Genomic DNA, 13,019 nt, shown 5'->3' with positions numbered 1-13,019 from the left:
TGACCTCAAGTGATCCACCCGCCTGTAATCCCTCCCAAAGTGCTGGGATCACAGGCGTGAGCCACCATGCCCAGACAAGACTGCTAAGTTTTTAACACAAAAAAGTCACATAAAACGTACAGAGTGGATAATTTTTTTTTTTTTCAAAAAATTTGAACAGGCTTGAGGTCATCTGTTAAAAATACCAAAGATATTGTGGTTAAGCAGTAACATTTATTAGAACGCCTTACACTATTTCCATTCCATTTCTAACAAATCCACAGTTCTCTTAAACTACCATCCTTTTTTGAAAGTCCTAGCACAAGCACAATTTAAATTTTTTTGGCATGAGGAAGGCTAGAAATGCAGAGTTCCACACTACTTACTGGAGCACTGTTTGTAGCGGGGGCTTGGGCGGAAGGAAAGTATACATCAACAGGTGAGTGATGAAATAAACTGTGGTACATTCATAGTAAACCATATTAGGCATCAGTAAAAAGAATAGCTACATAATTACACATAATTTGATTTGGAAGGATATCCATCAAGTGTTAATTGAGAATAGAAACATGTAGAAGAGTGTAAATAATATGATTCCATTTTGGTAAGTAACAATGATAGTCCCCACAGCCCTCAACCCAACATTTTTGGTGTCTCTCTATATATGTATATGTGTGTGTGCGCGTGTGTGCATAATATGACATATATAAAAGTATGAAAGAAAAAAATACCCAAACACTTGCATCTTGAAAGGAGATGCGGAGCTGGCAGTTGGAAATTAACATAAAAAAGATTTGTTTTAAAGGAATTCCCATAAGAAATATGTAAGAAATGCTGTGATTAAACACACACACAAACTCAGATACGCATAGAGAAATGCATGAAAAGATGGTAACAAATAATTTTAATGGGTGTTGAAATACACAGATCTTTATTTTCTTTTTCTGTCTGATTTTTTTTTTTTTTTGCTATTGGCACAAATTATTTATGTTATCAGAAAAAAAGGGCATTTTTATTTTTGAGGAAGGAAATAAATGTTAGAGACCCCAAAAACATTGCAAAATGCTTTATATTTACATTACAATGCAAAATTTAAAAAATATGGTGATGTACACAAAATATAAATTCTCTATAATGTATATGTTTTAAATTCAACAATTTTAAATGAAAGATAATTACATAGTGTAAGCAATACCCAAAGAACAAAACATTACACATAAATGAACCCCAAAGAACAGATACAGACTGAAAGACACACACATACCTGGATGATTCAGAAGAGTATCGAGTTCTTCTTTGGCCACAACCATTCTTAATCTATCACTACTATCAACAACAAAAATAATAGCTTGACCTTCTCTGTGTAATGCAAAGAAAAAGAAAAATTAAAGCTTTACTTATAAATTTTTCCCTGTTTATTATCCATGGGCATTTCCTAACCTAAGTATTATCTCCTTCTGTCCTATGTCCATTTATCATTAGAAGTTTTGGTATTGTTTCTTGTTAGTTTCCAAAACTGATAAATATATTAACCGTAAGTCATATTTCATGTAAAATACCTTTTCATTTGGATAATAAAATAAATTTAATGACTTGTTATTTCATAATTTTAAAAAATTGAGTACTTTTTTCATTAAAATATCAGCATATGAGAAAATGAGTTAAAATACCATAACCCTATTACACAGATGCAATAATTATTAATATTTTGGTATAAAGCCACACTTTGTATATATTACATATGAATAAATTATATATGTATTTAAAATGGAATCCTGTATTATACCTTGCCTTTGCAATATATATGTAAATTTCCTCAACCTTTTTTTTACAACTATGGTTTTACTATTTTTATACGAAATGCTAAAGCACTACATCAATGTTTGTCAAATTTTTTTTTACTATAAACCATAGTAAGAAATATATTTTACATTAAGATACAGTAGACACATAAGTATATATATATTTTAAGTGAAAGTCTTCTGAAAAAAATACTTACAAATAGCTTTTATTTTATTCTATTTGATTTTTTAAAAAGCTGATAACCAGTGATTGAACTAGTTAAGGATTCACTGATGGATCATACAGGCACTTAAAAAATAACTGATTATTCCTCTGCACTACCTTCTTTGAATGGTTCTAAGGTATTGCACTGCATGGATGTGTCATCAAATATTGTATCAAACATTTGTTGCTGGACTTTTAGGTTATTTTCAATTTTCATCATTATGAAAAACTTTAAGGCAAATATCCTCCTACATACCTTTATTTTTAAAAAGTTCTTGATGCTTTAAGATTTATTCTTAGGAGTAACATTTCTAGGACTACATACATAATTTAAAGTTTCAGAAAAACATTTCCAAACTGTCCTCCAGAAATGCCATATCAATTTACATGACTCAGTACTTTTCTCACTCCTTTGCCAGCACTGGCTACTATCATTCTTATCAATAACTGCCACTCTAATAGCATATTATCTTGATCTAGTTCATTAATTGCCAGTGAGGTTCAATATCTTTTCATATATTTATTGGACATCTGTACTTTTTTTGCAAATCACTTATTCTAGTCATAAATTAAGATTTTAAACTTCAATGTGATTGGGCGGATCACGAGGTCAGGAGATCCAGACCATCCTGGCTAACATGGTGAAACCCCGTCTCTACTAAAAATACAAAAAAAAAAAAAATTAGCCGGACATGGTGGTGGGTGCCTATACTCCCAACTACTGGGGAGGCTGAGGCAGGAGAATGGCCTGAACCTGGGAGGTGGAGCTTGCAGTGAGCCGAGATGGCGCCACTGCCCTCCAGCCTGGGCAACAGAGCAAGACTCCGTCTCAAAAAAAAAAAAAAGAAAAAAAAAATCAAATGAATATACAAAATAAAACTTTTTATATACCATTTTCTCCTATCATTAAAAAAGGACAATGCTGATTATCAGAGACATACATTACCAGTATATATAGAAACCAGAACAATCAGAAATATCTATCAAGATTTATAAAAACGTTCAATCACTTTGAGCCAGTGATTTTATTTCTGAAATTCATACTAAGGAATCATGAACTGGGGCTAAGACTTATACAACAAGATTTTGACTGAAGGACTGTTACAATTTTCAAAAACTGAGAATAGCCTTCATGTCCTAGAGTAGAGAAATGGTTAAAGAAATTTTGGCAAAGCTGTGTGAAAAAATATGAGGCAGCCGTTAGCTGTATTTATTGCATGTTTTTCCTGATTTATGCATACCACAGAATGTTAATTGAAAAAAGCAAGATACAAAATTATATATGATACATAATTTAGATGGTTCCTTTTTCCTTATTTAAAGTATATGTTATATATTTCAAAAGGAGAAGAAAGATACCAAAAAGATTGACAATGGTGAATTTATGAACAGTGAGATTTATGGGAAACATGTTTTCAATATTCTTTTCGATATTTTCCAAATTTAAAAAATGTGTATTCCTTATATTTTTGCATACTATTATCTTTTTATGTTGTAAAAACAGTATGTAAAAATTACATAATATTATTATGGCATCATATATGTTAGAAAGTAAATGTCTCTCTTCACCAAAGAGGATGTGAAAAAAAAGAAAAAAGAAAAGAAAATTAAAGAAAGTAAACTTCCCTTATAATCTTACTATTCCAAAAATAAATGCTACTAATGGTTTGGTGCATAATCCACTAAGAACTTTCTTCTTTCTATATATACCAAGTACATATTTATAGTAAAGATAAATACTGATAGTAACATTTTTACATAATTGATATAAAAATATTATAAATAATGCTAACATACAACCTTCTATGTATATTTTTTGCCTATAAGCCCTGGTCATAGAATACTTTTCTAAAAGTAAAAATGCTTGCTGTAGGTTATAAACATTTTTCATTTTAACGGATATCAATAAATTACCCCGAAAAAGATACTACATTCTCACAGGAGTGGCTCACTTTGACAAGAGCAGACTTTATTAATCTTTGTAATCTTTTTCAGTCTAATAGATCAAGATGTACTTTTTTTTTCACAGTTAGAAAAATATGAAAATAGAGAAAGTAAATTTACTTTTATTGTTGATTTTTCAATAGTAATCATATTCTCCATTCAATCTACAATGTAACCACTCTATTCTAGAATTCATAATTTCATCCAAAAACAGTATGAAGAAAAAAGGAGTTGAAATCAAATAAAAACAAACTTTACTTTCTTACTATTTTCTCTCTCTATATATATTTGTAATTAAAATTAAAGTATTTTTTAAGTAGCTAAATATATTTTTAAAAAGACATCATTTATCAACTAATTGGAGGAGGAATTTAAAAAATCCTGTACTGAAAATTCAGGTTTCCTAAACAAACAAACAAGAAACACATAAAACACGTCTCCCTAAGGAATTTAATACAGAATACCACAAACATGCCACTTTTCCTTTTCCAAACTAACCCTTGTATCTGAAGCACTCTCTTTGCTCTCTCTCTCAGAAGTCTTCTGGATCTATGATTTAAATAGGCCTTCAATTTATTGAAGGACTCATTGAAAAAAAATTTGAATAAATCTCCTCTGGTTCATATCCCAAATATATACCATATAATGTTTAGTCTCACATTATTAGAAAAGAGTTAATCTAAATCTAAATCTTATATGGTAAATATCACATACCATTTCAAGGCAGGAGTTCATAATCACAAAAGAGAGTTTAGTTAAGAGATACCGTTTTTAAGTTTCAGACTCTAACAGTGAATTACATTGCTCTTAAATGGAGTCCTAACAATATTAGAAGCTAATGAATTTATTTTAATACCATATGCAAATCTCCAGAAGGTATAACACATTTGGGTCCTAGTAACTTGACAGCCATTAGTCTGAAGTATAGTCATTCCTTGGTATTGTTGGGGGATCAGTTCCAGGATCCTCTTCAAATATCAAAATCTGCAGATGCTCAAGTCTCTTATATAAAATGGCTTAGTATTTGTATATAACCTATGCAAATTCTTCCATATTCTTTAAGTCACCCTAGATTACTTGTAATACCTAATACAATGCCTACACATGACCTTGTTCATGTGCTTTCAATATAGTAGTTTGTGTATGGCAATTTAAGTTTTGCTTTTTGGAACTTTATGGCATTTTTTCCCCCAAATATTTTTGATCTACAACTGGTTGAATCCAGGAATGCAGAACCCAAGGACATGAAAGGCCAACTGTAAATTAGTGAGCACTTGACTTGCATATGCTGAAAAATAGCTCATTTTAAATTATTCATAGAACAATGGATCAACTGTTAGGCAACACTGTTATTTTTAACTAAATTTAGTCAATAATATTTACTGGGTCTATATGCTGAGCATCATACTAGGTCTTGAAAAAATAATATGAATAATGAATAATCCCTTCACTTGAGGAGTTCACACTTCCACTGGGAGGCAGCTATGTTACATAACTTCAAGACATGGTAAGTATGATTAGAGAGATAGAAATGGACAAAGTGCCATATGAACAGGAGGGACAAAATAACTGGGAAGAACAGTGAAAGTTCAGAGGAGATGACTTTTTAGCTGATATTTAAAGCAGGAATATGTTAACCTTAAACTGAAGTGAAGTAGGATAGAATAGGGCATTAAAAACAGAGAGAATAGTACGTGCAAAGGCCCGAAGTCATGAAGGACCTGAAGCATTTGACAAACAATGTTGAGTCTGATTACACATTTTTAAAATTAGGAAATGTTCATAAATTACATGAAAAAAAAGCCAAACAACTTAGTCATATAATTCTTTGGATTTCTAATCATTATTAGTTGCAAAATAAAAACATCTAGTTAGCAACATTCACAGATGTACTTACTTATAATAGTGTTCCCAGAGATTTCTGTATCTTCCTTGACCTGACATGTCAAACACTGTAAATGATAAACTACAAAAAGAAGCAAAGCATGACTACATTATAAACTAAAGCATAACTTTTACTTAAAATTTTAAATTACTTACAATCAAAGAAATTACCCTTCATATGCAATATTCAACATGGGCCAATTTACAAGTAAAAGTTCTATGAAATAAATGTATTAATATAAACATGATTTTGCAATAAATAACATAAAAAACTTCTTTGCTAGTGAAGTTATCAGAGTTTGTCTAAACTCTAAATTCTGAAAAATAAACCAACCATAGTGATAGAAATACGTTAATACCTATGAGATTCTGAAACAACAAATAACTTTCTCTAAGGGTAGGAAAAATGACCAGGTAGACCAATATTGTTATTTTTCACTAGTAACTTTTTTGTTAAGGGATAAAGTGGATTACCTGGATGATTTGAATTTCTCTATGCTGAATCCTATTGTTGGAAGGATATTTTGAGATTGAGCCTTTAAGAGAAAAGACAAAGTTCAGAAATTTACAATGACTAGAGATGAGTTTTCCTCAAGTTAAAGTATCCACATTTTCAGTTTCTAAAATCTGTCACTAAGGAGATGACAGGATTTAATAAACTTATAATTTTTTCAATAGGATCACTCTGTGTGAATTCTTTATAGAAGTTCAAGGTTTACTAATTATGGATCTGCATAATGTTTATTCACATTTGTGGCTTGTGGCATGTTACCAAGGACATAAGGGTTTTATATATGGTTTAATAAGTCACCCTGAGTTCACACGTAGGACTTTCTATTTTTTTTTTTTTTGAAACAGAGTCTCGCTCTGTCGCCCAGGCTGGAGTGCAGTGGTGCAGTCTCGGCTCACTGCAAGCTCCACCTCTTGGCTTCACACCATTCTCCTGCCTCAGCCTCCCAAGTAGCTAGGACTACAGACACCCGCCACTACGCCTGGCTAATTTTTTGTATTTTTAGCGGAGACAGGGTTTCACTGTATTAGCTAAGATGGTCTCAATCTTCTGACCTTGTGATCTGCCTGCCTCGGCCTCCCAAAGCACTGGGATTATAGGTGTGAGCCGCCGCGCCCGGCACTTTCTAATCTTTCAACACATACTTATTGAGTTTGTGTACGTTCCAGACTGCCCTCATGTGTAGATGGTTCCTGCCCTCATGGAGTTTACAAGCTAGAAGAGGTAAATAGCAATTGAAAAGCTAAGCAACAAATGAACACAATTTTGAGCAGAGATAAGTGCAAAAAATAAATGTTTTGGGGGTGGGAGGCAGCAGAAAGGAGCTGGAAGGTGGCATGGAAGAAAGGTGCTCAGGAATGGTCTCTTTGAGGAGGTGACATCTGACCCAGGAGTGAATGACAGGAGGGGAAGAACCATGATAAGTTATTGACAAAGAACATTCCAGTTAGAGAAATATGTCAGTGCAATGATCCTGAGGAAGGAAGGAACTTGCCACTGAGGAAATGCAGAAAGCCTAAATGTCTAACGTGTGCTGGGTAAGATAAAGAGTGATATGTTGAGGTAAGAGACGTAAGGGCTTGAAGGCAATGGTAAGGAATTCTGTGTGGAGAAGAGAGTCAAAGGGGGTTAGAGTAGAGTAGCAGACATGTTGACAAGTCCCACTGACGATTAAAATGTATTATACTAACAATCTAACTTGTTAAATGTCTCCTAGCACTTTCACCAGAAAAACTATTCCTCTGTTTGAATAAAAATATATCCACTTGCTGATCCAGATGCCTAGAAGTTATTATTGACTCCTCCGTTTTTTTACATTCTCTATGTAATCACGCTCTACGCTTTTTGGTTCTATTTCACTAACTTAGTTCAGACCCTTATCATTTCTTGCTTTGAATTACTGTACCAGCCTCCTAATTGCTCCTACTTGGCTCTGCTACCTTGAACATGTTACTTATTTTTTCTAAGCCTAGTTTTCTCAAATGTGAAATATGTTATTATTATCCTTAACTCATAAACTTATCATGATAACTACACAGGTTAATGGATGGAAAATACTCAACACAGTAAATGCTCAACAAATGTCTGCTATTATAATTATATGCTCACTGATTTCAGTCTCATCCCCAGTTCTTCCCATATTGTCATTATAACTTTAAAAAAATTTCCCTTCAGTTCATCTTGTTGCTTTTATTAAAAAAACAATACAGGGAAAAGTTTTGCCTCCCACTGTTACATTCACTCTGGTAGTCTACTTCTGGGAAATTTAAATTCAAGGAAAGACAGAAGCTCAAAATTCACTGGAGCTTGGTCACCTTACAGCATGGTAATGCGCCAGAAGAAAGGCCCTGCAGAGCTGCCCTTGTTTTGCCTTTCTGAAGTTTGTTTACTTAGCTTTTTCCTTTTCCTTCTATCCATTCCAAGACCTGATCTAGTATTTTTCCAAAAATATATTTTTGTTTATGTAAGACAAAATTCATTTCCTGCTACTAAGATTCCTGCCTCATACCCTGGGGTTCCTTCATTTCAGAACAACATTTGCAATAAGAAGTTTCCTAAGTTTTAATGTTCCCCCAACTTCATTATTTTGATTTTAAGGACTTTAAATGTGCCAATCATGTGACAAAATCATCAGCTACTACTATGAGGAAAAAGATAACAATAACAAAATAGGAAGCTAAAGTTTAAAGAAGTCTCAACAGGGTTATTAAAATGTAAAATGTTATTAAAATAGTAACCCTGTCTTCAATGAACTGTAATTAGAACATTTCCCTAGCCTCCCCATGATCACCTAATTTCTTCACAAATTCTTTCTATTTCCAGAGAAACTTGCTATTTTATTTGTAGGAATAAAATTAATAAATTTTCTTTTCTTTCCATCATTTCAAAAGTTCTAGTAGAAAGCAATCAGGAAAAAAAAGAAACTTCACAAGTTAATCAGGATAGAACAAGATACGTGAGCAACTGCTTCTAGACTGAAGTGGAACTCATTTTCCCCCAATGTATTCTAAAAGATAGTTTACAATATCAGTCTCCCTCTGCTCTATCCAAGAACAAATACATTTGGTCATTCTGAAAATTGGACAGGGAATGGCACAAAGTAAACGAAGAGTATAGGAATTACAGTCTGCCCTCTGTGTCTATAGCTTCTAAATTCACAGGTTTAGCCAACATGAATTGAAAATAATAATTTAAAAAAGATAATAATACTATTTAACAATAAAAACATTATGAATGTATAAATACAATAAACACTATTTGCATAGTATTTACATTGTATTGAAGTATTATTAGTAAACTAGAGATGATTTAAGGTATATAGGAGGATGTGCATAAGCTATATGCAAATACTATACCATTTAATATAGGTAGGAGGATGGAAGGGGGTGGGTGGGAATGCGTGTCCTGGAACAAATCTCCTGTGGTTATTGTATTGCCTGAGTGGAACAAAACATTCTAGACAGGTCAAGGATACACCAAAATAACCAGGAAGAGAATAAGATTTCTGAGAGAGATCCTGTTTGGTTAGTTTAAGTCTGATAAAAATGATATTCTTGGTGGTATCAATCATAATCCCCTGGCCAAAAATAAATATTAAAAAATCATTCAACAATCCACTCATCCAAAGTGCCAAGCATTATTCTAGGTATCTGAGATTCAGTGCTGAACAAGAGAAAAACCTATGCTCTTTTATAATGAGAGAAATTTAATAAGCAAGTTATCAAATGAATATGCAAGTTATCAACTGAGCAATTTTAGATTGTTTTAAATATTAAGAATAGGGTGGCCAGGCATGGAGGCTCACACTTGTAATCCCAGCACTTTGGGAGGGCAAGGCGGGTGGATCACCTCAGGTTAGGAGTTCAAGACCAGCCTGGTCAACATGGCGAAACCTCATCTCTACTAAAAATACAAAAAAAGTAGTGGGGTGTGGTGGCACACACCTATAATCCCAGCTACTTGGGAGACCGAGGCAGGAGAATCACTTGAGCCCAGGAAATGGAGGTTGCAATGAGCCAAGATTGTGCCACTGCACTCCAATCCGGGCAACAGTGCGAGACCCTGTCTCAAAGAGAAAAAAAAAAAAAAAAGAATATGAATAAGAATAAGAATAAGGGTAACATCACCAAAATTAAGTAGAAGCAAGAAGCAATTAGGCTTCAATATCTCCCACAGAAAACCAAAAACAAATATCCAGTACTAAGATTAGCACAAGTAATATCCCTTAAGAAAGGAAGAAAGGAAAATAGGAGCTACAAAACAACCAGAGAAAAATTAACTAAATGGCAATACTAAGTCCTTACCTATCAGTAATAGTATTAAATGTAAATGAACTACATTCTTCAATTAGAAGACATAGAGTGACTGAATGGATTTAAAAAATTAGACCCAACTATGTGCTTTCCACAAAAAGCTCATTTCATCTATAAAGATACACACAGGCTGAAAATGAAATGAACAAAGACATTCCATGTAAATGAAAACCAAAAAAGAGCAGGAGTAGCTATACTCATATCAGATAAAACAGATTACAAGTCAAAACTATAAAAAGAGACAAAGTAAACTACTGTATGAGGATAAAGGATTAAATTCGGAATGAGAATATAACAATTGTAAATATATGTGCCTCCAACATGGGAACACCGTAATATATTAAGCAAACATTAATAGAGCTAAAGGGTGAGAAAGATTGCAATACAATAACAGGAGAGGACTTCAACACCCCATTCTCAGTAATAGATCAGACAGAAAAATCAACAATAAAAGAAATCCAAGGTAAACTGAACTCGAGACCAAATGGACCTAATAAACGTTTATAGAATATTCCATCCAACAGCTGCAGAATATACATTATCCTCATCATCAAATGGAACATTCTCCAAAACAGATCATATGTTAGGCAACAAAACAAATCTGAACAAATTTTAAAAGGTAGAGATCATATCAAGTATCTTTTCTAACCACAATGGAATAAAACTAGAAATCAATAATGAGAGGAACTTTGGAAACTACAAAAACATACGGAAATTAACATGCTTCCTAATATTCAATGGGTGAATGAAGAAATTAAGAAGGAAATTCAAAAGTTCTTTGTGATGGTTAATACTAAGCGTCAATTTGATTGGATTGAAGGACGCAAAGTATTGATCCTGGGTGTGTCTGTGAAGGTGCTGCTAAAGGAGATTAACATTTGAGTCAGTGTGCTGGGAAAGGCAGACCCACCCTTAATCTGGGTGGGAACAATCTAATCAGCTGCCAGTGTGGCCAGAATATACAAAGCAGGCAAAAAAACCTGAAAAGGCTAGGCTGGCTTAGCCTCTCAGCCTACATCTTTCTACCACGCTGGATGCTTCTTGCCCTTAAACATCAGACTCCAGGTTCTTCAGTTTTGGGACTCGGACTGGCTTCCTGGCTCCTTAGCTTGCAGACGGTATATTGTGGGACTTTGTGATCATGTGAGTTAATACTACTTAATAAACTCTCTATGTATATCTATCTATCCTATTAGTTCTGTCCCTCTAGAGAATCCTGACTAATACAGATTTTGGTACCAGAAGTGGTTCTAGAGGAACAGATTAAGGATGGAGTTCTTTCACTGGTTTGGGGGTTTCTGGAGTTGGCTGCTTAATATGATTAGATCTCAAAATGCTAAGGATTCTACTTTTAATAGTATAGAGAACACTGTTAGTTTTTGGCATGAACTGCTTAGAGAGTTATGTAAAATAAATGCATTTGACACTCCTGATTCACTGCTCGTGAGAGGCATGGAGTTTAGTGACTCTATACATAATACCTTTGACCATATGTGGAGAACCAAGGAACATAATGAAGTTGGTTGGTTACTCTTAAGTTCACTGGACAAAGTAATGAAAGAAAATTACGAACCCAGGGATCGTAAGTCCCGGCTTCAGAAGCAGATACTGAGCCTCAAATCTGTTAAGACTGCCCTGAGTGAGAGTCTTATCTCCTGTAGAGAAAGAGCTGAAATTGTGGGAAAACAGGCACAAGCTCTCATATCAATTGCTGACCTGCAATGAAAGGTGCATGCTCAGCCTCGTCAGGAGCCTACTGTTAAAGTGAGGGCATTGATTGGAAAAGAATGGGACCCTGCAACTTGGAATGGGGACCTGTGGGAGGACCCTGATAAAGCTGGGGACACTGAGCTTGTAAACTCTGATGAATCTTTTTTGCCAGAACAAACAGCTTCCCCATCCCCAGTAGTGGCAATATCCCCTCCCCCACCCCTGCTGCCATCAGCCTTTCCACCTTTGTCTGAGGAGATAAATCCTGCACTGCCTGGGCAACAGTGATGACATCCCCTGAGGCAGTTGCCAGGCAAGATAATGTTGATTCTCCTCAAGAGCCACCCTCAATACCCCTACCTGCTTCTAGAACTATAACTAAAGTCTTGGGGGGGGGCCCTAGAGGTAAGGTTGAGAGTGTGATCCATGAAGTGGTGCACTACATTCAAAAGGAACTGCTTGAGTTTTCTAATTTATATAAACAGTAATCTGGAGAACGGGCATGGATGGGTATTAAGGGTGTGGGATAATGGTGAAAGAAACAGAGTTGGATCAGGCTGAATTTATTGATTTGGGCCCACTAAGTAGGGATTCTATATTTAATGTTGCAGCTCCGGGAGTTAAAAAAGGTTCTAATAGCATTTGCTTGGTCAGCTGAAATGTGGATTAAAAGGTGGCCCACTGTGAGCAAGTTGGGAATGCCTGATCTCCCTTGGTTTAATTTAGAGGAAGGGATCCAAAGGCTTAGGAAGACTGGGCTGGTGGAATGGATTAGTCACTTTAGACCTACTTATCCCAGCTTGGGGCCGGGGGTGGGGTGGGTCTAGAAGATATACCCTTGACCAATGCTTTGCGAAATAGATTTGTGAGGGCACCACCTGCATCTTTGAAGAGTCCTGTTAATGGCTCTTCTCTGTATGTCAGATCTAACAGTGGAAGTGGTACCACTTACCATTACCCCTAGTGATCCACTAGCAAAATTTTTGCTTTCTGTTCCCACAACATTACGTACAGCTGGCTTAGAGGTCTTAGTTCCAGAGGGGGAATGCTACCACAAGGGGATACAACAATGATTCCATTCAATTGGAAGTTAAGATTGCCACCTGGACACTTTGGGCTCCTCCTACCTTTAAGTCAACAAGCTAAGAAGGGAGTTACAGTGTTGGCTGGGG

General features: G+C 34.8%; 1 protein-coding gene across 4 annotated transcripts in view; it reads right to left on the bottom strand.

Annotated features, from left to right (window-relative positions):
• Positions 1 to 13,019, bottom strand: part of ARL6 (ARF like GTPase 6) — a 40,976-nt gene that overhangs the window by 16,919 nt on the left and 11,038 nt on the right. For all 4 annotated transcript variants that reach the window (XR_012090522.1, XM_007986127.3, XM_007986126.3 and 1 more), the window contains 3 exons: positions 6,289 to 6,350; positions 5,828 to 5,896; positions 1,244 to 1,338 (listed from right to left, as the gene is read on the bottom strand). Coding sequence is in view for 3 of the 4 variants with exons in the window: in XM_007986127.3 (XP_007984318.1) it covers positions 1,244 to 1,338; positions 5,828 to 5,896; positions 6,289 to 6,350 (226 nt within the window). In the remaining variant the exon portion in view is untranslated. The remainder of the gene's footprint in view (positions 1 to 1,243; positions 1,339 to 5,827; positions 5,897 to 6,288; positions 6,351 to 13,019) is intronic.

This window comes from Chlorocebus sabaeus, chromosome 22 (genome assembly GCF_047675955.1).
Source record: "Chlorocebus sabaeus isolate Y175 chromosome 22, mChlSab1.0.hap1, whole genome shotgun sequence".
NCBI lineage: Eukaryota > Metazoa > Chordata > Mammalia > Primates > Cercopithecidae > Chlorocebus > Chlorocebus sabaeus.
Note: the sequence above shows the minus strand (reverse complement) of the source record. Positions and strands in the feature narration are given on the sequence as shown.